The following is a 23,149-nucleotide window of genomic DNA, read 5'->3' as shown; positions in this document are numbered from 1 at the left end:
ATTGAATTGATGATGTGCGTAGTTCTGCGTGTCTCGTGAGTCAGAATGACTGCCGAACTTTTTTTCACCCCTGCCGAGCTGTAACCCGAATGTGGTGGGGTTTGAGAAGATTTGAGTCGCCCACCGAGGGGGGCTTACAGCTCGGCAGGGGTGAAAAAAAGTTCGGTAGGGGTGAGTAGATGCTAAGTATATGCACCTCGTCCGGGGTGAAAGGGATACACTCAGCATATGCCAGCACCTCATCGGGGGTGAAGAAAATTAAATTCAGTCCAGCGATTTTTACGTATGCGAGATACGGGAATCCCTATCTATATGTAAGATAGGTATACGGAGCTAATGCTTAGCATATATAGATTTATTAAATAGTATATTTATTAAATAGTATATCTATTAATATAATTATTAATAATAAAGAGTTATTTACTTATTATATTAATTAGAAATAAAAAAATTAATAGTATATGCTTAGTATATGCCTCTATCCCCCTCTTAAAGTACCGATATTATTTTCGACCCGGCTCGAGTTCATCGGGGGTGAAACGGATACGTTCAGTATATGCTATGAGTTCATCCGGGGTGAAGCGAGTATGCCGAAGCTTCACCTCTACCGAACTTTTTTTCACCCTTGCCGAGCTGTAACCTACTTCCGAAGTGGGCTGAATTTTGACGAAGATCTCCGACAAATTCTACGGTTAAGATCTCGATCCGGAAAATATTGCGAAGGAGGTCACACCTCTATGGGAGCAGTGCTTAGTACACAGGAGCCGCACCTCCACACACGCTCACACGCACGCTAAGCCGCAAAACCTTTGACCACAAATGGGGCCCAGACTGTGCCGATGATGCGGCTGGTGCTACACAGTAAATAAAACCCAGAGCGCGGTTGGAACGCCGGAACCCACTTACCGTGATGAAACTAGGTGATGGTCCGCAGGATTCTGCAGCTCGGGATGCGCCTTCTTCATATCCGGGGCTATCCGTCAATACCCCACCAACCTATCTTCTTTTCCCTCGTATCAGGAGAGAACCCCTCTCTGTACTTATGATGCTCCCTCGGTGCGGCTGAAGTGGATGCTGCTGCGAAAGCGTCAGCACCAGCCCCTTTCGCAGATACTGTGCGTTTTGTTCGTGCCTGTCTACGCAGTTTCTTGTACCTTCTCCCATCTTGCGGCGGCGCACACATTGAATGGGACCTGCTGATTATACAATGCTCATCATGTTTTGAAGTACGCCATGATCACTTCGTTCTGTACACTTCCGCGGCGGGGCTTTCTAACCCAGGAAGAGGGAAGAGGAAAGAGGCTGAAAATTACCAGCATGCAATGCAAGCTGAGAGACACGCCTATCGCCGAATCAAACGCCCCATTCTCTCTCAAGACGAAGGCATGATAAGGGAACGCAGTGCCTCGCAGCCTTGCTACGGTTTTTGTTTAGGTACTGCTCTTCCACATGTTCTGATCGCATTTTTGCGCAACTAGGCAGTGCCAGTCCCTTCTGCAACTGCGACCGTGTCTAAGTGTCCTTTTCTTGGCATACAATCCTTCGTGCTTCCAGCTGTTACTAATGCTTCTATATCTTCCGATATCTTCTATCCGGCTTTACTGTGTCATTAGAGTAGTCTCTTATATCACGACACACCAATCTTGACTCTTCTCCCATTCCGAGCCGTCACCCTTGAGTTCCACTTGCTCCTGTTTCCTTCGATGTCAAAAGTCACAGCACAAGGAGCTCTGAACTCCGCAAAATCCGGCTACGCACCTGAGGAAATGCAAAACCATGTCGCTCACTTCATCCTCCTTGTAGTCTTCTCCAGCTTCGCAACCGCCGCTGTGGTACTGAGATTTTGGGCACGAAACATAAAAACCCAAACATTTGCGCTTCATGATTACTTGACAGTACTGGGTCTGGTGAGCATCCCTCAAGCGTCACGGATCAAGCCTTATCCACTGATGATGGATGATCGCAGATCTTCGCACTCGCCGAGACTGGTGTCAATATTTATAGTAGGTCTTTTCACCCACAGCAATACCTCTCTGGACTGAGCACGGTCAATGACAATTGCCAGGTTGCTGTTTTCCATTCTTACGGAGAATGGGCACCGTACCGGAAGTAGTAGGCCTCCAGGTAAGGCTTGTCTGTCTCAGAATGAGCCGGTCTGACTTGGGTACAACAGTTCCTGTTTCTGTCGCCTATTTTCTGGGTGACTGCCGTGACGATAATCCGCGCCGCGATTATTTCCCTCTATATCCAAGTCTTGCCCAACCGCTCCTTTCTCATCGCGTGTTATGCGGCGCTGGCGGTGAATGTAATCTTTGGCGTGAGCGCAGTCATCGCGGACTGCCTCATCTGTTGGCCAATAACGTACAGGTGGGCACCAAGTATGGTTGACGGCTCTTGCGGAGATCAGAAATCGCTCGATATGTTTATCGCTATTTTCAATATGCTACAGGACGTCGTGGTTGTGGTCCTACCGACGCCGATACTGTGGGGGTTGCAAATGGCGAGGAGTAAGAAGGTGGGGCTAAGCTGCGTCTTCGGGATAGGTATCATGTACGGCTCTCAAGCCGAGCAGCTCCTGGCGCTTCCAGGCAAAAGAAAGGAAACAGAAAAAAGAAACCGCTGACGCATTTCTCGCCGTAGGATCTGTGCCATCACAATCTACCGCGTCCAAGTGACCTCCACGATCGGTGACCCCACAAACTTGCACGCGCAAGACACCTACTGTCGTGTCGCGCTCTTGACCTCTCTCGAAGCTCTCCTCGGAGTCATAAGTGCCTGCTTGCCCTTGCTCAGACCCCTAGTCCGCAAGCTTCGAGGCCCGTGCCCACACTCCGAGCGCGCAATACACACTATCGAATCTCCCGCGTCGGGCAGCATCCCGATCGTACTGCGCCGGAGCCAGATGCAGAATCTCTCGTCCGGGAAGCATTGTTTCAACGAGTCTGCATCGACGACAGATTTAGTCTGGTCTGAGAGGGGGGTGGAAGGAGAGCGCGAGAATCGAGGCTCGCCGAGACCGGATTTAGATCGTGTAATGGAGAGTGGGATTACGGGAAGGTCGGATGTTCGGGACACGGACGCTGGAAGCGTGGTCAGTGATATGTAGATATCCCTCGGGTTCGCAAGGAAAAGAGCTGTTATGTTACGGTCTTGGGCACCGTAGTGCGCTGCCCGCGTTGGAGGTCTAGGTGCCGATTCGTTACAAGGTGATTACTGGGTAGATACGGCGACACTGGTCTGACGCGGAGGAATGAGGCGGGCAAATCACCCATTCATACCCCGAAACTATGGTTCCTTACCGAATCATACCCTTAATCACCAACTCATACCCCTACACCAAATTCCACCAAATTCTGGGGTACGATTCGATAATTTGTCATTTCTTGGGGTTTTCAACCCGGACCGAGTTACGTATTCTACGAGCTCGCCAAGGGTCTTATCGAACCTGTCGCGTATACTCAGAGAACACGTAGTATGTTGTAGTACCTTATATAGCCGGGCCGTTGCCCATCAATGAAAAGACAGTCAATCCTGCTGGAGTCACACCAACCCTCGCCAAGCATTTCCAGCCCTACAGGATGGCAATCTGCCTCACACCCTCACGCCCACCTCCTTCAAAGATCATGTTGCTTCATGTCTTCATTTACATCTATGCGTCGAGAAGGAAGATGACTCTCTCCATCGACTTGGTGATGTGGTGGGCATCTACGAGTCGCTATGCTATTATGCCTCCCCAAAGCTTCATTCCTACTAGAGTTTGTGTATGAGGTGAGCCTGCAGCATTAGCGAGGCCGAAAGGTATTACACATTGCATTCAAGACCATAGCTGGAGTTCCTTACCGCCAGGCTTGACTAGATTTACCAGAAATGTGTTACGTCGACTTTGCGTGGATGGCTTTCTTTGAAACCTTGTACTCTACATGAAGCATTTATGTCTGGAAGTATCGCAGCAAAAGAACGCAATGTCTTGTGGCTTTGCATCATCAAGTCCGTTAATTACATGATTGACAAGCTGAAAATTGTCAGACTCGCTTCGAATCCCATCGTCATATCTTGAATACGGCATTCAAAAAACTATTACGACATGTAGTTAGCGTGCGAATTGTTTAGGCATCGAAATTCGTTGCTATACCTCTCTCATCCCACTAAATGTATGAGGTAACCTGCAGCATTACATGCAAATCCATTGGTCACCTCGCTGTTGGCGCAGAGGCCACCGCTCATCATGATATCATCATGCATATGCGCGTTCTAAGTCAGTGATTCAGCAGAACTTCGCTGTGCTCAAAGATATGGGGTTTGAAAGGGGGCCTCAAATATCTTTACACCGTAACTGTCTCTGTGCAATCTTAACTGTGCACTCAATTCCCCATCCTTTGTCGTTAAAGCCAGCTTGATCCAAAAGGAATATGGAGAGGCTCAAGTCCTTCCACCGCCGACGCCTGATTCTCCAACCTTCTTCAGGCTCTTTCACAGCCGAAGGCCAAATCTCCCGCTGGAGCAATTCAGACTTAGATCCAGTCCCGAGGAATCAGAAGAAGTGGGAGTGGTACCACGTCGGAGGCTTCTGGATCGCTGAAGGCTTTTCTGCTTCCCAGATTCAGACTGCATCAGCAAGTGTCGCATTGGGTCTCAATCCTGGCATAGCTCTCATAGCCTATCTGATTGCCCCCGCTGGATCTTCCTGATCAAAGTGATCATCATGCCAATCTTCGGGATCTGTCTGTTCACATGGGCGGTGACTGCTTCGCACGGATTTGGCCCTTTACTCCGAATACCGAATAAGATCGAGGATGGAATGTCTCTGGGCTATGCCTTTTGCTACGCCATCACGACCGCCATTTCCGCCAGTTCAACCTTTGCTATCAACATCCCTGACCTGACGCGCTACGCCCGTAATCCGCGGACTGCCACCATTGCTCAAGCCATCTGTCTCCCAGTATGCATGACGCTCATCTACTTCCTCGGCGTCGTCATGGCAGCCTCGTCGCAAGTCATATATGGCCAAATCCAGTGGAACCCGCTCACGATCGTTCTCATGTGGGATAATCGGGCTGCAAAATTCTTCGTCGGTCTTCTCTTCGCCTTCGCCATGATTGGGACGAACGTGGCTGGGAACTCAGTCCCTTTCGCCAACGACACCATGGCGCTTTTCCCGAAATACATGAACCTGAGACGCGGGCAATTTCTCTGTGCAATCCTCGGCTTCGCCATCTGCCCTTGGAAAATCGAGGCGAGCGCTCAGAGCTTCTTGGCGTTCCTCAACGGATACTCGGCACCGTTTCTTGGGCCTGTCGCTGGCGGTAGGTCGAATGCTGTTTCTCATTCGGTGGTCTCTAACGTGTTGACATAGTCCTCCTATCCGACTTCTTTCTAGTCAGAAGGTCCGGTGAATTGAATGTCTACCAGCTTTACAAACCATCCGGCCTCTACTGGTACACAGCAGGCATCAATGTGCGAGCGGTGGCAGCATTCACTGTCGGTATGGTACCACAACTTCCCGGTCTCGCCTACCAAATCAATCCCATGATCAAAGGAGTATCACGCAACTACGTGGATTTCACCTCCTTGGGCTGGCTCGAGGGACTTCTCTTCTCTGGGTGAGTCTCGACGTCCAAATTCCGTCATATTGAAACGCGGGCTCATTAGGACACAGGTTCGCTTATCATATCTTATGCCTATCGTTCCCTTTCCCGACACGAACGGATGAAGAAGACAAAGCAGCTTGGGCAATCGTGGGTCACGATGGAACAAGGCCGTCGACGTCGAGTACACCACCGCAAGACGAGGTTGAGAAGGCCGTTCCACTTCAAGATGCGATTTCTGCGCCCGAGTCCTCAAGTGGCAATTCTTAGGTTTGATCTAGATTGATAGCATGTCGCAGCATATCGGAACGTACACATCTCCCAATTGATCAAGACTATATACACGATACGTTCAGCATCCGAATCCACCTAACAATTTATATCACGTCGCGCACCCCGCCGCCTCCTCAGCATTTTGTAGCGCGGTCAGAGCTCCCGCCAAGTAGGGAGGGACAGCAATCTTAGCGGCCTTGAGTGCTTCGACGTCGGCTTCATAGTAGCTTAAGCTCGACGCAAAGTCTTTGCAGGCTTTGCTGGTTGAAGTGGCTTTTTTGGTGGAGGTCCTTTTGGTGGCGGTGGTGGTGCTGGATTTCTTGGTTGATGTTATTGTTGTTGTGTGTGTGCTTGTGGTCTTTTTTGTTGTTGTTATTGTTGTTTTGTACGTACCGGAGGTCTCGGTTGTTGTGAATGATGTCAGGTAAGTGCTGGTGACTCTTTGGCCGGTAGTGGGAGGGGTTTTTCTGGGCTTGGTTAACGAGGTCGTCTTGTTGGAAGTGGTTGAAGGTTTGGTTGTTGATGAGGTCTTCTTGGAGGTGGTTGAAATTTTCCCGTCGATGTGGATTGTTTTGGAATCGCCGGAGAAGTCGTAGATTGCTTTTTCGATGTGGTAGTTTCTAGCGTGGTGGATATTCCTGTAGGCGAGGCAGTAGACATTGGCGCAGTCGATTCCTGCGCGCTGATCGCATTAACCTTGGCGAGATGCTGTACCAAAAAAACCGAAGAAACCGGCTGCTTCGCATCCCTCTCCAATAGCAGCAAGGGTGAAATGACATGAAGTGTCTGAGTTGGAACATGATCGATATGTTGACGAGTTCTGAATCTTGCGGCCTAGCCTGAATGAACGCAGCGTATGGGCTTGCCGGTAAGACGCCTGCATGGGTACTGCCGAGGCCATTGCCGGGATTTCTACAGACTTCGCCGTTGCTCAGCGAAAGAAGAGCTGATACCAGGATCTCAAGAGTGTCATCCAGCAATGTTCTCGTTTCTGTAGTCCGCGTGGCGCTTGGCGCTGCTGCGTTCCATTAATCGGTGAGGGGAAGGCCCCCCGGCGGAAGACGAGATTGTCTAACTCCGGCCAACACAATCGCAAGTGCTCGATCCGCATCGTGTCACTGACTGACGCTACAGAGGTCGGCACCGACAGTCCTGGACGCCAAGACTCATGCGCCAAGATCTCGGATAGCGCCCCGGCCCTGGACAATGCGCCTTGGAGATCCCGAGAAACAATTTGGGGTTCAATGCCTATATGTGTTGCGCCCAAAAGAGGTCCCTGGATCCACTTCGTGCGCCCTACCTAAGGACCTCATTCTACGGAGTAGAGGCCCCGATTAAAGTATACAAGTAGGGCTGGCTGCCGAGGGTAGGTAGGTACTCTAGGGTTAGGGCTTGTACTAGCGCCCTCCAGGACTTTCGGTTCCGATCTCTGTACTGCACTCTAAGGGCCAGTTCGGTAACCACATATTTTGAAAATAACCCCTACTTATTTTCACTAAATAACGCCACCTCTTGGCAAATGAAAATATGGCTTAAAAATGACACTAATTTATTTTCAAAATATGTAAAATATATATACGATTCCGTTCGGTAACCCTGTTTCTGAGGCTGAGTCAGAAACGTCGTAAAAAATTGAGAAAATCATCTTCTCTATCAGTGACCATTGAATTTCTATAATTCCACGTTATTATGGCGGGAGACACCTGCTGCTACTGATGTATAGGCTTTAACTATCATTGATACTTCTATTGCCCCCATCATTGCCATTGATGTCCCTGCTGGTGTCCCTATTGGTGTCCCTGCTGGTGTCCCTGCTGGTATCCCTACTGGTGTCCCTACTGATAGGGTTAGGGTTAGGGTAACCCTAATACCTATATGTATATTGATCACGAATATCCATTATTTTAGCGTGCTTAGCCTTATTTTGCCAAAAAACAAGGCTCGAGGCTTATTTTCAGATATTTTGAAAATATATTCTGAAAATATGGTAACCGAACGATACCCTGTATATATATGACGCTAAGTTGAAAATAAGTAGGGGTTATTTTCAAAATATGTGGTTACCGAACTGGCCCTAACTCTACGTTGCAAGAGTTGATGGGTGAGAATGATACCAGGTCCGAGTGAAGTAATTCAGTGCACCCTCTGGTGGAGTGAGCGCCAGAGGATACAAGCTTGGCGAGGGGCACGGAGGGTTCTCACGACGCAATCACTCCCCTGCCAACAACAAAAACTTCAAAATGCAAGATTGTATCCGTTTCCGAAGAGTAATCACATTACGGAATTTTTTTAACTGGTGGTCTTTAGGGCCAAGAGTGAATGGACGTTGTCGATGGAGTCTGACAGTGAAATCGAAGACTAAAGAGATGGAAGAACAGTGCAACAACTCTTCATGAAGTCCTTTATGAAAGCTCGCACACTTATAGCCAAGGTTGAAGATGATTCAGAAGGCTCGGTCCTATGTGCGTACCATGGTACGGGAAACGAATTAATCCGTTTTAAGCTCAACAAGACATCTTCGCACATGGAAATGACTTAAAAGCATATATGTACAGACGTCGGGCATGAAGCTTGGGAATGGCTTCTTTCATTAGCAGACGACTAGAAAATAGCGGTACCATTCACATGCGAGGCAACGCCACCTAGGTCCAGCATTAGCACGATCTAGCACAAGCAATAAAGGGGCAGGAGTAGCGTCTCACCAGGGACATTTGCGGGCGCGCTAGTAACGAAGAAAGTCCACCTGTTCTTCTCCCTACAGGTCTGCGCCAGCTTTTCGAGGTCGACCATTTCTCCGAGAGGACTAAGACCCGCAAGTTAGTCTTTGAAAGGCTCTATGGCTAGTCGGTCCAATATCTTACCAGCCCCACATCGCAAGCAGGTACTCGTGGATGTAATACTCTGCCAAACAGGGTTAGCATGGCTTCACTCCAAGACGAGACTTAGATAGAGACCTTGATTCGAAGGCCACGCCTCAAAGGTCGGGCTATCTCCCGCAACAGTGGCAAAGTAACAATCGTGTAACCAGTCTAGCATCGCATCCTCCTGCTTGACGCCCGCGTACCGTTGGCCATCATTCTCCCCTAGCTCATGATGTCGTAGTGCTAGCTGGTTCCTTTCCTCTACCGGCTTGCTGTAGTATGTTTTGATGAACCCGCTTCTGATGAACAACATGTCGCCAATCTGTATATCACCTCCTTGCGCTTGAGGCCTTATATCAATGCCTTGGTCTCTTCCGCAAGCCTCGAGCTCTGCATATGATATGCGATCCGCTTCGTATGAGTTCAGAGCGACGCCTTTCTTCTCTGCGTAAGAGCGGTAGTCAAGGAGGATACCACGACCTGCGATGCCGTGGTCTGACCAATGGTGGATGGAGCATTTGTGGTTCGCTTTGGGACCGACAATGTCCTCGCCGTGGGTGTTGTTGTAGAAGGTTGGGGCGGGTATCCAGCCAAACTAAGAAGCCTTTAGCGGACATCAAGACGTACGCCGGTTGTTGGTGAGACGAACATGTCTGAACCCGTCCCATTGCGTCCCACTCTGAGTGTTCAACTCGTATTTATCATCGTATGCAATATTCTCGGCCAGAGTCTTGATCTCGTGTTTGAAGCTTTCTCGGGCGAAAGCTGGAACTTCCGGATGATTTAATGGGAGACTACAGTCTTGCTTTTAGCACGCCTCTGTTGACCATAGCGGCTGGCTTACTTCAATGAGACAATGTCGCCCGTCTTGATTTCGCTTGCCGCGGCAGCCTTAACCCTCGTCGGCGTTAATAGATTGAGACGCCCTACGAAATCAGTCTCGCCCCATACCCAAGCCGTCGGCACTCCTGGAGGTGCATAAGGGGCTTGTGGAACGTCTTTCCGCTGTGGAAACTTGGTGCAATTGGGGTCGAAAGGGATGGTCGTAGCGGTCTTGTTCAGTGTAAGGAAGTCCTTGACTTGGCCTAGCCGGCTCTGGGCAATGGATTTACCGTCTACCATGATTTTTGAACATAGAATACAAAATTGAGAAGTAACAGGAAGATAGCAGGAAGGACACTGCAAGGGCGATTGATGAGAGGATCAATTGAGCAATGAGAGAGGAGTGTTTGAGAGAGAAGAAAAGCTGACGAATGCCGTGATGTCCCATATCCCCGCATTCTGAGGCCCGAGGCATTACGTAGCTTTTGATCGTCCTTGGCGTCTGTAAAATAAGTCTGGACCACAGACCTTATAATAAATAAACAAAGCTGAGGGACGTGACCACGAAGGAACGTTTATGATCTTTTTAAATCTTCCAATTCAAATAACATCATTGCACCAGCGTTCCTGCAAACAGCAGGTGCAACGTGACTTGCGAGAAAAGAAAAAGTCGAAAGCCCACCGCGTTATGAATTGAATGCACGCCAAGCCTTGGCACGGAAAGATAAAACCTGAGCACGTGCTGAGGTAGGTAAATGCTTGGCAGGATCGGCTCAACTGGAGGGTTTTCTCTCTCTCCATGCAAGCGCCATTCAATGTCAATAGATCTCCACTATCGTTGTCATTCAGAGGTCTGCTTCACAATCAGATGCTAAGAGGACTTTTGATGCTCCAGCGGTCCCTGACAAGTACCGCGCAGCCGGGTAGGCAGAGCTGCTCAGAGCCTCAGATGGAGAAGCGATTGTCTGATGATACTAAATTTTCAAACTTGGACGCATGACGCGTGCTCAACGCTGCGTTTTCCGATACTGCTATTACCATTCGACTTGAGAGATATAAAAGTCCCTTTGAGCATTTAGAAGCCGATGTTTTCGGGCGGTCCTTCTCGGACCAAGCCAGCAGCCAGCCAGTCTCACCACTACTTCAGATCTTGAAGATTAACTATTGCCGGCGGCTTCAATCGCTCACCATTCAACGTCACCGTATTCAAGATGATATCGCTCAACCCTTCGGCTCTTTGGGCCTTGGCTCCGATGATTTCCAGAAAGAGAGATGTGAAATGTTTAACAAATAATGATGAAGTCCGTTACAGTCTATAGGATCACCGGCTAGGAGGAGCTACGGAAGTGCTGTCGTACCTAAGTCTCATTTCACATTTGACATGTGCAGAACTCTCGAATACGAGAACGCAATTTGGCTTATGGAGAGTGCCTTTCTAAGTATTTGGTTTGTGCGAGTGGTAGCTTGCTTACATCCAAATTCTGGTCACGGGCCTCTTTTTCCGCCACCCTTTCCATTTGCTCTCTTCAGAGAAACTGAGGTGCTTTTTTGTGTTTTTGCTCGGCGCAAAGGCTCTGGTCTCTTGGAAGAGGTGCTTTTGACGCTCTTCCTTCCCAGACGATGGTAAAGTAAAATTGAAGCGTTTCATTGGTCTTTGCTGTCGGCAAGCTCGCTTTACCGTATCGTATACCATCTGCTTTAATTTCACACAAGCTCGTCACAAGCTTTGAAAGTAGGATGCATTGACCAATCATCGTCAGTACCCACTCGGTCAATGCTTCCATTTCTCCGGAGCTAGCGATCTCGGTACGGGAGAGCTACAAGGGAAAAGCTTGGAGTTTTAGCTACCAGACTACCTTACCTTACATGCCAATTTCGATGGAGACATCCTCTTCCTAGAGGGACTCGACTTTCTAGCCACTGGATTTTGTTTGACGCCATGGCAAGGTCGAAACGTTGGTCGATACAGTGACTACACCGGCTTCGGAACGAGACAGAAGGTAGCAAGGAAATACGACAATGACTTGAAACAGAGATGTACCCTGTCCGTCAGAGATATATCAATCATGTGCAAATGCACGTTGGCGGCTCAACTCGGCTCTAGCCGTGTCTCGTGGCAATTACCAACGAGTCATAGGCCCGAATCAATTTCCCCCGTTGCTTCTCTGCCCATTTGTGGTCTAGGCTGGCTCACGGGTCGGGTAGTGTTTCTGGTTCAGAGGTTCACGTCGCTGTGCCTCGTCATCTCAGGGAACTTTAACTTTCCCGCACTGACTCGTGTTTCAATGACTATTATATTTTATTTTGCCTTTCTGTGGCCGGCGCTGGTCTGTGCTCTCGGCGGGGTCCTTGGGTACCTTAGACCCAGCCCATGGATCGCGACTTCGCGTTTCTATCTGGAGAAGTCAGTTGGGACTGCATGTACCAATGTGTCTTTTATCCTTCGTCTTCAACGTCGTCGCTGCCCGTCACCCTCATTGATGTCTTACCTTAGCTTTTCAAATGCTCCAGGTTTCGACATCTATGCGAATAAAGGTCCCCATCTCGTCCGAGTATGTTCTGTTATGATCGCTTTGTCGGCTATAGCGGTGGCCCTTCGCTTTGCTTCTAGGAGATTATCCGGGGTGCAACTCTCGTGGGATGACTGGTTGATTTTGATCGCCTTGGTAAGTGATGCCCGCGCAACTCTCTCTGGGAACATGCGACTGACATTCGCAAACAGCCTGTGGCATGGATCCCTAGTATCTTAATGATATACTGTAAGAAGCACACCCATGCGTGCATGGCTTTGGCGACTGAAAGTTCGCTTCCTCAGGTGTACAGCATTTCAATTTCGGAAAGCATATACAGTGGGCGACAGCCTCCGATATCAGGCACTTCTGGATCTACCTTTACGCTTCGGAAATAATGTACCCAGTATCCGTGGTCCTCATTAAATGCTCGATACTGTCCCTACTCTACCGCATATTCCATGTCCCTCGACTCAAAATATACGCCGCGACGATTGGTGTGTCAGTCATATCTTGGGGAATAACGACACTAGTGGTGATAATATTCAATTGCAATCCCATCAATGCCTATTGGGACACCCAGATTACGAACAAAGCCTGCGTTAATACCTTGCATTACTTCCTGGGCATACAAATACCCAACATCATCTTGGATGTCGTGATCATGATTCTTCCCCTGCCCTATCTGTGGAGATCCCACATCACTCTATCGTCACACAAGGCTGGACTTCTGTTCGTCTTCACCCTTGGCGGCTTGTGAGTAACAAGCAATCCCCAGGACGATCCAACTCGCTAACGAGCACTTTCCAGCGTCATCATCGCGGCTACTCTTCGTTTGAACACCATTGCCGTCCATAAACATTCGGTTGACTTTACCTGTGCGCGAACCCAGACTCCCTTCTAACGTAAATAGCTAAGAACTCCTCCACAGATGATCTCATTGACCTCAGCGTCTGGACCGCCCTCGAAACCAGCACCGGGGTCCTCTGCGCCTGTTTCGCCGCCATGCAACCCCTCCTCGATTTCGCAATTTTTGGCATACTTGACACCGAGCGAAGCACACCTTCCACAGCCGGCCGCGTAGCCCGTCCCAGCCCCGAGCCCGAGTCCACGGACCGCCAGAACAGATGGTCTTTGAAACAATGGCCCCGTCACAACACTGCTCCACCGGCTCTGGAGAACGCCGGACTGAGACCTATCCGGGACATGATTCGCAGAGGGAAGCATACGGCCTCGAGTTCCTGGGGCTTCAACCAACCTTTACCTCCCGACTTCCAGGACGAGCCGCTGCGGTCAACGCAACCGGCAGAGACTATCCGCCACTTGCTACGGAAGGGCTACCAGACAGAAAGGAGTTCCTTCGGCGCCAACCAACCCATACCTCCCGATCCCACGGACGAGCCGATGCCGATCCGTGACGGGAGAAACGAGGAGGAGGAGGGGGAGGAGGAGGGGGAAGAGGAGGGGCACGATACCTACGACATCGAGCGCGCGACGGAAACGCGAACGTCACAAAAGACCAAGCCGGCCGGCGTGTCCCGCTTCAACGCCTTCAACGACGTGGACAACATCGCGCGCGAGGAGCGCTCCCGCCGCATGAGGAAGAAGATGGAGAGCGCGGGCTGGCCCATGACGGGCGAACGACGCACTTGGATTTGAAACCCGTCGTGGGGTTCCGTTGTGGAGCTGTCTGGAAAGAAAGAAAGAGATCAGACTCGGATACCCAACCGACCATGCTAGAATTGCTACGACCTGCGGATAAGAGGTTTCCGCCTACGAGGAGGATCGATCGGTCGGGTATGATACAAGCGGACGCAAGACGTATGGGAGAGAAAGACTCGTTGGCGGTACGCGTCGCGTGCTGTGAAAAAGAAGAAGAAGAAGAAGAAGAAGAAGAAGAAGAAGAAGAAGAAGAAGAAGAAGAAGAAGAAGAAGCAAGGCATTGCGCTACAGCGGCCACGGATCGAGCGGGAGAAGGGAACAGTGCCGCTCGCTCGGGTTTGTGTGGTGTGAGCTGGTCTTGATGTATGTATGTAATTTTGGAAATTTGGGGGGTGGGCTGTTGGTGTGGGAGATTGATGGATGGGTGGGATGGGGTGGATTGGAGGGAGGGGGCGTGGGGGTGGGATGGGGACTGTGCTGGATGGATGGATGAGGATGAGGATGAGGATAGGGAAGTGAGAGGGGGCGGCTTTAGAGGGTTAGGCGTGGGGCGATTTGCCTAGGGGTTGAGCATCTTGACGAAGGCATTTGTGGATAGTGATGTAGAGAGGGTATCTGATCTGATCTGAAGCTGAAGTTGAAGCCTGAAAGTTGCTTGTGATTGTCTTGAGCAAGATTCCACCCTCCTTTTCTCATCTCATCTCATCTCATCTCATCTTTTCTTTTCTTCCCTTCCCTTCCCTTGCCTTGTCTCGTCCCCTCTATACGCATCAACCGTACGCATGTATGTATGTACGTCCCTAGCCCATCCCCTCTCGCACCAACCCTATCCACAGCCGCCTTTCAGGTGAACTTCCCAACCTCGGAGTTCACCTCCTTGTTGATGGCCCCGTCCGCCATGCCCGGCACGCCTTCTTCGCTGGCTACTTTGTCCACGCCTGCGGTGCCGTGGGCGTTAGCGTCGGGTCGGTTCGGATGCGGGTGGTGGTGGGGGTGGAGGGATGGGATGGTGGGGGAGGGAAGTGGGGGAATGGGATGGGATGGGATGGGATGGGATGGGAAGGTGATGTGGAGAGGTGAGAGAAAGGGAGCGGCATACCCTGATCGATGGTCTTGTCCATGCCACTGGACTGGCCTCCGCCCTGCTGGTTTCCTCCTTCTCCTCCTCCTCCGCCGCCGCCGGACATGTCTTTCATGGCGTCTTGTTCGATGTTGTCCATTGTGTGTGAGGTGGGAGTTGTGTGTAGATTGGGGTGGGTGTGTGTAATTGGTAGGGGTAGTTGTGATTGAAAGAAGGGTTGGCTGTTGAGTGGGTGGTCTTGGTAGGTGGGTGAATGAGTGAGTGAGTGAGTGAGTGGAAGAGCGAGGAGATCGTATGTTTGGAGATAAATCAAGGAAGGAGGGGTTGGCGGGGTCGACTCGGTGACGATGGGGCCTTGGCAGGGGTTCAGGGGTCCTGGCTTGGCAGGACAAGCGCTATGTACTTTCGGAAGGTGACCCTGTAGCGGAGGGCGGACTTCCGTTGGGCCTGGTAGGGACAATGGACCCCAAAGTGAGGTCAGGATGGGCGCAGTTCCGAAGTCGAAGGCAACCTCCAGGCAGGGCGTTATCCAAGATCTTGGCGTAAGGTAGAAGAAGTCTTGGCATTCGACTTTGTGTGCGGGCCTCCGTACTCTCTCGCCCTACGATATTCTTCTACCGTATCTGATACTCTCTCACTTTGCAAAGTTCTTTTACCCTACCATGTTCTCTTACTGTACGATGCTGTCCTATCATACCATAGTCTCTTACCTTACCTGTGCTAATTCGATCCATCATTCGAAATGAAAAGGAAAGGGCCCAGTTGAATGTTTCAGAGGCGCTTTCGGCGATGCGGCTTCTTTTACAAGGCTGTAGTTGAGACTGTACCTCCGGTACCAAGGTATCAATGCCCAGACTTCTACAAGGCAGCCGCAAGCGAGGCGTGGTGTGCTGCCTGATTACCCCGCCAAAGCTCCAACTCAAATGTCAGCTTGTTCATACTTACCGATCAACGCTATCACTAAGTTCGAGCACTGTCTCGGATATAGCACATGGATCCAGTCTCCATAGCGGCCGCTGTCGGCCCGGCTCTTAAAACCTTGTACTCTGTCACGACGACACTCTACACCTTCATCACCTCAGCGAAGAAGGTTGGCAAGTCCTTGGAGGACCTCCAAGGAGAGGTTCGAGGCCTGACCCGGGTGCTGGAGGATATCGAGGCGTTTCCCAAAGATACCGTCATCGCTCAAACAAGTTATGCTTCGTCCAGAACAGATGGCGCTTGGGACCCAATACACAATGCTATTCAAGATACCCAGCGCACAATCGAGGCTCTGCAGAAGGTTCTTGATCGCCTCGGGCCTCCTAGCAAAGTCACAAATGGCTTCAAGAAGGCCGTGAAGCAGGTACAACTGAATATCAATTCAGAAGAGATCAGCAACATCAGGTCAAGAGTTCATTGGCACTCAACCATCCTTCGTACGTACTTCTCGGAGTTGGTTGTCCTCCATCCAGGCCCTTTTTGGGGTCGTAACTGGGAGCAATGACCCTGTTTCTTCTCCTATCATGTGTCTATATCTGTCTTGCAAACTCGAGAAATTATCCGCGAAGGACGATGCTGACTTCGGAATCTGCGCAGAAATGGGGCTCCAAACAGCTGCGTTGTAAGTCTCGTTGCCATATATGGCTCAACATTGTGCTCAGTCATTAACAGGGCCATCAATTGTCGGACCAATGATAATATCTTCAATGTCATCAATCCAAAAATCGATACCATCCTCCCTCTCGTCTCGAAAGTCGAAGGTCTGATAAAGCAAGTTGAGAACCTCTCGTCACAGTGGACTACTAAAGATGACAAATTACCGATGGACTTCCGAAATCCTCATATTGCGGGACATACTCAGCAATTGAAGCGCACTGCAGAGGCAGTGATTGCCTCTGCAAGTACTGTTATTGAATCGCAGTCTACCATTGTGAGTGGAAAAGATCGACAACATCCATCATCTGCCAGCTCTGGAGAGCTCTCGGAAGAACTAAGAAAGTGCGACATTGAGGAGTGGATCACCCGCTTGACCGTTAATTACGAGGAACCGAGATCAGAATCTGATAGCGCCAGTGAGCTGATGCCCGATGACAGCGTCAGCAGTATCGGCTTGAATAGACGCAGACGGTCGCAACAGATCAATGAAGCGGGAATGCCAGGGTCTACTTCAGAGACTGGCAAGGGTCCGGGCCCCCCGAAAAGAATGGACAATAGAAGGAAAACCCCGACGAAGGATATCTTCGAGGAAAAGCTCGCACACCGGAAACCCAACGAAAAGATTAAATCTGTCAGTATTGAGGAAGACCTCGATCTCGATATAGCCTTCGAACAGATTCCAACTGGACATCGAGCGGACCCCAACGTGGGTACGTCTTACAACAAGAAATCTGCAAAAGAGTTAGTGGCGGCTCTCATGATGAGATTTGAGGCGAAGAAGTGGAATTCCAATGACGCACTCCTTGAGCTGGCCAAGACAGCAGCTGGGCAAGGCGTGGGAAGCCGCTCTGACACAGAAGGGGCACTTCTATATCTGCTGGGGAAGGGCGCCAATGTGAACGCAATAGATGCCAATGCAAAGACGGCTCTGCACCATCTTTCGAATGGAGAAAACACCGCCCTGATCGATCTACTTGTTGAGCGAAATGCAGATATCAATGTAAAGAACGAACAGGGTCTTACTGCTTTGCACCTTGCTGCCGTAAAGGGAAATACACCAGTTGTTGAAATCTTGTTGAAAAGCGGCGTCGATATTGAACAGAAATCCGAGAACGCTCTTTCACTGGCTGCTTCTTGGGGTCGGGCACCGACAGTAGACTGTCTGTTAAAAGCCGGTGCGAATATCCATGCGAGGGAGGGGGGGAATAATACATCGCTTTCTCTAGCCGCGTTAAATGGTCATACCGAGGTGGCTAGTATGCTGGTGAATGCTGGCTCGTCAGTCGATGCAAAAAACGAATTTTGTTCTACACCTTTGAGTGAGGCGGCCTTCTGGGGCCGTACTGAGGTAGTCGAGGTGCTGTTGAGAGCTGGAGCGTTAGTCAATGTGAAAGATGATAAGGGTAATACACCTTTGCATCACGCGGCTAGGTCGGGTTATACTGGGGTAGTTGAGGTGCTGTTGAAAGCTGGAGCGTCAGTCAATGTGAAAGATAATGAGGGTGATACACCTTTGCATGACGTGATCTATTGGGGCCGTTTTGAGGTAGTCGAGGTACTGTTGAAAGCTGGAGCGTCGGTCAATGTGAAAGATAATGAGGGTGATACACCTTTGCATCACACGGTCTATCGGGGCTATACTGGGGTAGTCGAGGTGCTGTTGAAAGCTGGAGCGTGGGTCAATATGAAAGATAATAAGGGTATAACACCTTTGCATGACGCAGTCTATTGGGGCCATACTGGGGTAGTTGAGGTGCTGTTGAAAGCTGGAGCGTCAGTCAATGTGAAAGATGATAAGGGTATAACACCTTTACATGACGCAGTCTATTGGGGCCATACTGGGGTAGTTGAGGTGCTGTTGAAAGCTGGAGCAAACCTGGAAGCACGCGAAGACCTTGGTCAAACACCACTAGTGCTCGCTGCTTACTGGGGCCATAGAACAAGCATTGAGCTGCTCCTTGCTGCCGGAGCGGACAAAAGAGCAAGAACGAATTACGGCGAGACAGTGCTACATAGAAGCCTCTGTTACGCACATCCCCAGGATTGTAACAAAGAATGGTGCGCGATTTGCGCTGAATCTGTGACTCGAAAGGACATAGCGAAGCTGTTATGTGAAAGGGGGGCCGATCCATCGGCAAAGAGAAATGATGGGAAATCTGTGTTGTCCTGGCTTCGTGAGCACCACCACGTCTATCCCAAAAGCGAACAGCAAGTCTTAATCAGAGTGCTGAAGGAATATGGAGCCAAATAATCATTCGGGGTGATCGGAAGAATTTGCACTTAGTGATAGAATTTCGTCAGAGCTGCAGCTGACTTCATCTCAATCTATTGCTTTGCCAATTCCAGATCCGGTTTGCTCACTTGCTGAACAGCTACCGTACCAGCGATTCGAAGTGTTCGGACACCGAGCATCCCACGCCCCATGGTAGAGTTTCCAAGAATCTGCAGGCACTGTCTTCTTCAGAACGCAAGATCTGGAAAACAGATCCGATGTCGCGGGTATCTAGAAAGCGCAAGTCCATCCTCCTAGAAGACAAGATTCAGAAGCTTCATGCTCAAAACCCATACTCCAAACCCCACAGTGACGTTCCTGCCCCTTACCCATGGTCTACCGGTGGTGTATTATCCAGCCACGCTCCATTCACCCTATCTGTTGAAGGACTGTAGGCACTCGAGGTCGCATGTTGTATGTACAGATGGAGCATGTCACGGGACAATGGCGTATTGCAATGACAGTAGGTGGATTGTATGTACGTAAATCACCCGGCTGATCTATCTATCTACCGAAGTAAGTATACAAATGTGTTACATTGTAAATTGACGTGATACATATACACCCTCTCCGCATCCAGGCACGACTAGGCTACAGTTCGCAGGTACGATAGGTGTAAGTCTCGACGTACTCTACTTTCTGTTCTCAATAGCCTCTTCCTGATCAACATAAATATCTATTGATCATAACCAACAACCCTCTCAACCCGAAAGGGCTAGTCTGTTTAAGCTTCAACGCACCAAATGAGTAAACGAACGAGTGCATACAAAGCGACCCCCGAAGGGAGCGAGAATCATGTTCGCAAATAAATGACCCTGCAGATAGGTACGGGCTTTGAGACACCCCGAGACTGCGCCCGGCCTGATCACTCAGTCGGGAGACAGCACCCGGATGTGCAGAGGGGGGTGGGTGGCCAACGTATCAAAAGCGGATGTATGGTACCGGTATCAGTTCCTTTTGACAACCACTCAGATCGGATCGCGCGACGGTAGAGCGGCGGCGCTGTCTTTTTTGTTTAGTTAGGTAGGGAGGTAAAATCGACGCTGGGTAGACGTGGGGTGACGGACTACAATATGGATGCAAAGTTCTGTCATCAACGGCATCGTGATGCTTTTTGGACAGATTCTCAATGGTGCTTTTGAGAGGTTGTCTCCGATTGTAGGTGAGCTTGCTGGGGGATTGGGGGCTTGCGGTGCGATGCTGGGCTGAGTCGCTAGGTGGGTGGTAATGAGGTATTTAGTGTAAATGTTTGGGATGTTAGGATGAGTTTGAGGCCATGGTGTTTGCTCGAATGGAGATCGTTTGTTGAGTTCGTCCTCCTGATAGGATTGCAGGTATTGGAGGTCTAAGGTGTTGACTTTGATGGATCAGGAGCTAGGATGGTGCATCTCAGGATAATGTTTACAGCGTGGACTCGGCGTTCGCAATGTCTACGTCCATTTCGTTTTCATCAGAGGCGGGTTTTCGAGAATATGGGATTTACTCTCCATAGATTACTCTAGAAGAACCTATCTAGCAGCGAGAACAGTTGAGCATATTGCACTCGGAATCTCGCAGAGATGCATGTGTAGAATATCAGGAGCCGGAGTGCCACTAAGGCGCTTGCTTATCAGACCTTGGCGAATCTGAACGCCAACTCCTCTAGAAGACTTTTCTTGCTGGGTTTGGACCCAATTGCTACTTTCCACGACTCGCCTCCGCTGTCACGGAAGCCGCCGGCTCCCTTCCATGTAACCTGTGAGTGGGTCCCGGTGGCGACGTCGTACTTCTCGAACCAGTCAGGGATACTATCCGCTTCATCGCAGCCTTGACAGGCGTGGGAAGGTTCCAAGATTATGCCTTCAGCGAACAGGAGGTCTTCTTGGCAAACACGACGAAATGCCCTCGACACTTCCATACATGACTCTTGTGTCTCCATGTCGGTAACATGCTTGATGATCTGCGTGTAGATCTCATTTGGGAGACCTCCATCGGCGACTCTAGCTGGGGGCATGCGCTTGCAAGGGGCCCTTTCGAAGAGGTGCACTAGGGCATAGAATGTGGAGCTGACATTGCCCTCCTCTTCTCCCGCTTCCCAGGTCCTCCACTACGGGGCCACCTTCCGAGAGTAGGGTTAGGGCTCTACTAGCGCTGTCCAGGACTTCCATCCATGACCAAGCAACTAGGGTCGTCCAAAGCGATTGCGTTTCTTCGAACTCTACACCTCATTAATCGAACGCTGTACAAAGCCCCGAAATTTAGCCATGGCAGAGCGAGCATCCTTGTCAGATGCTGCAGCTATCGGTGATCGGCACCCTTTCCTAGTTCTTTTAAGACGCTTGAGTAGCGTCTTCTAAGCCCAACGAAACCATCCTAGTGACCCTTCTGATTAACCCATATCACAGACCTCTAGTGGCGGAGAATGTCTTCCCTTTTCATGCCCATCAAATGGTTTTACAATGAATTCGGCATCGCCTCTGTCTATCACACCGGCCGCGATGCGTGGCTCGTTATCCTCGGACGATCCTGCCGCATGTTCGCCTACGGAGCGAATTCCCTTATCATGGCTCTCTTCTTCTCCTCTCTTCAGTTCTCAGACTTCCAGATTGGGCTGTTCATGACCCTGACCCTCCTCGGAGACGTTCTCCTCTCTCTTTTTATGACTCTGGTGGCGGACAGAGTCGGCCGGCGCCGCATCCTCTTGGCCGGCGCTTCCTTGATGGTATTATCCGGGGCAGTGTTTGCCATTTCCGAGAATTTCTGGATCCTCCTCGTTGCTGCCGTGGTTGGTGTTATCAGCGCGACTGGTGGTGATTTCGGGCCCTTCCGTGCGATCGAAGAGTCGACGATATCCCATCTCACTACGCCTAAGACACGCTCGGATGTGCTGTCCTGGTATGTGACAGTCTCGAGCCTTGGGTCGGCTGCTGGTACCGAGTTTTCTGGACGCGCTGTTGATTTCTTACGAAAGCTCAACGGTTGGACAATAACGAATGCGTATCATGCGATATTCTGGCTGTACATAGTTATGGGGATAGTGACTATAATCTTCACGCTATTAATGAGCGACAAGTGCGAAGTTGCAGAGACGCCTCCGGAAGCTGAGGCGTCTGAGAGGTTGCTTGACGAGAGACAGCAAAGGGCTGAAGCTGCGGATGAGGACAATGATGAGGACAACCAGGACCTGAATTCGGCTCCGGTTCACAAGCCGGAAACACCTCAGAAGAAAATTCTGTTTGCTCAGATATCGTCAGAGACTCGTTTGATTATGTACAAACTATGGTTTCTCTTGACTATCGATTCCCTGGCCGACGGAATGGTTTCGTTATCCTTGACCTATTATTACATCGACCGAAAATTCCATCTATCAAAGTCAACCCTTGGAGACATAACATCTGCAAGCTATTTACTCTCTTCCTGCTCCACGGTCTTCGCCGGGCCCCTTGCTCGACACCTTGGTCTTATTAACACCATGGTTTTCACACATCTTCCGTCCTCCACGGCTGTTCTCCTCTTCCCTATTCCTCAGGGAGTCCCTCTGACTGTGACTCTGTTTTTCATTCGCACGGGTCTGAACAATATGGATCAGGCGCCAAGAACAGCCTTTATAGCAGCCGTAGTGAAACCTGAGGAGCGTACAGCAGTCATGGGAATTACAAGCATGTTAAGGACATTGGCTTCGGCGGTTGGTCCTAGTGTTACCGGCTTACTCGCCGGTAATGATAGGTTCTGGATCGCTTTCGTGGTTGCGGGAGCTTTGCGGATCTGCTATGATCTTGGCTTGTTTGCTATGTTTGTAAATATGAAGCTACACACACATGAGTCGAAGGACCAGGTTACCAGCCCCAGACAATCAAATGACGAGGAAGAGTTGACGGAACTGGAACAGATGGGGCAAGCGACGTGACGACTGATCATCCATAGGAATTATATATGCAACGCTGAGCAAAGGTTTTATGTGGGATGACTGAACGGCTGAACGGTGGATATCTTTTGAATAACTTCTCGAAGGCTCCGACGCGTTGCTTCCTTGCTTACTGAATGGGAGAGGCTGGCTGGGATGTTACAAAGGTTGATGTCAAGCATGTTTGCGGGCATTGACCATGGTTCTATCTATGCAGACCTCAAAGATCGTCGCGGACGACCTGTGTGAAGAGGGTTACGGTCTTCAGCCGCAGTGCAGAAAGTAGTAGTGCACTTCAACTAGGCGTAGATTCCCGCATATACACTTGGAATGAGAAGCTCTTTGTTGATTGATGCATGTGTGGAGTGTTATATAATGCGCGCTTATTTCGCGTTGTGTAGGTCAGTGACGGTTATAAACTGACGAAGTGAAGAACATTAATATCCAAAGCGAAGACGGCAACTTGCAATTCTTGGACTCTACAAACAGCTCTGGGAATGTAGGTAGAGGCGTGGAGATTCTCTTTGTGGGAAATATGGGGAAAGTGATGGTGGTGGCGGTG

At 50.1% G+C, this 23,149-nt stretch overlaps 7 protein-coding genes across 7 annotated transcripts; 5 read left to right on the top strand and 2 right to left on the bottom strand.

The window, feature by feature from the left end:
* Positions 1–4,702: 4,702 nt before the first annotated feature.
* Positions 4,703–5,855, top strand: HO133_003577 (uncharacterized protein; the record flags this gene model as incomplete). Its single annotated transcript, XM_037294499.1, has 3 exons — positions 4,703–5,303; positions 5,354–5,600; positions 5,657–5,855. 3 exons carry the CDS (start codon positions 4,703–4,705, stop codon positions 5,853–5,855), a joined length of 1,047 nt encoding a protein of 348 aa, XP_037149187.1.
* Positions 5,856–8,459: 2,604 nt separating this feature from the next.
* On the bottom strand, positions 8,460–9,841 carry HO133_003576 (uncharacterized protein; the record flags this gene model as incomplete). The annotated part of the gene is made up of 6 exons (XM_037294498.1): positions 8,460–8,500; positions 8,561–8,661; positions 8,720–8,759; positions 8,813–9,314; positions 9,369–9,513; positions 9,564–9,841. 6 exons carry the CDS (start codon positions 9,839–9,841, stop codon positions 8,460–8,462), a joined length of 1,107 nt encoding a protein of 368 aa, XP_037149186.1.
* Positions 9,842–12,448: 2,607 nt separating this feature from the next.
* HO133_003575 (uncharacterized protein) lies at positions 12,449–13,710 on the top strand (the record flags this gene model as incomplete). The annotated part of the gene is made up of 3 exons (XM_037294497.1): positions 12,449–12,807; positions 12,862–12,929; positions 12,983–13,710. The coding sequence occupies 3 exons, from the start codon at positions 12,449–12,451 to the stop codon at positions 13,708–13,710; spliced, it is 1,155 nt and encodes a 384-aa protein (XP_037149185.1).
* A 74-nt stretch (positions 13,711–13,784) lies between these two features.
* Positions 13,785–14,064, top strand: HO133_003574 (uncharacterized protein; the record flags this gene model as incomplete). The annotated part of the gene is made up of 2 exons (XM_037294496.1): positions 13,785–13,898; positions 13,924–14,064. The coding sequence occupies 2 exons, from the start codon at positions 13,785–13,787 to the stop codon at positions 14,062–14,064; spliced, it is 255 nt and encodes an 84-aa protein (XP_037149184.1).
* Positions 14,065–14,556: 492 nt separating this feature from the next.
* On the bottom strand, positions 14,557–14,933 carry HO133_003573 (uncharacterized protein; the record flags this gene model as incomplete). Its single annotated transcript, XM_037294495.1, has 2 exons — positions 14,557–14,651; positions 14,813–14,933. The coding sequence occupies 2 exons, from the start codon at positions 14,931–14,933 to the stop codon at positions 14,557–14,559; spliced, it is 216 nt and encodes a 71-aa protein (XP_037149183.1).
* Positions 14,934–15,785: 852 nt separating this feature from the next.
* On the top strand, positions 15,786–18,683 carry HO133_003572 (uncharacterized protein; the record flags this gene model as incomplete). The annotated part of the gene is made up of 2 exons (XM_037294494.1): positions 15,786–16,180; positions 16,448–18,683. 2 exons carry the CDS (start codon positions 15,786–15,788, stop codon positions 18,681–18,683), a joined length of 2,631 nt encoding a protein of 876 aa, XP_037149182.1.
* A 2,422-nt stretch (positions 18,684–21,105) lies between these two features.
* HO133_003571 (uncharacterized protein) lies at positions 21,106–22,590 on the top strand (the record flags this gene model as incomplete). Its single annotated transcript, XM_037294493.1, has 1 exon — positions 21,106–22,590. The coding sequence occupies one exon, from the start codon at positions 21,106–21,108 to the stop codon at positions 22,588–22,590; it is 1,485 nt and encodes a 494-aa protein (XP_037149181.1).
* Between the last annotated feature and the right edge of the window lie 559 nt (positions 22,591–23,149).

The sequence above is a fragment of the Letharia lupina genome (assembly GCF_014066315.1).
Source record: "Letharia lupina isolate WasteWater1 chromosome Unknown contig_18, whole genome shotgun sequence".
NCBI lineage: Eukaryota > Fungi > Ascomycota > Lecanoromycetes > Lecanorales > Parmeliaceae > Letharia > Letharia lupina.
Note: the sequence above shows the minus strand (reverse complement) of the source record. Positions and strands in the feature narration are given on the sequence as shown.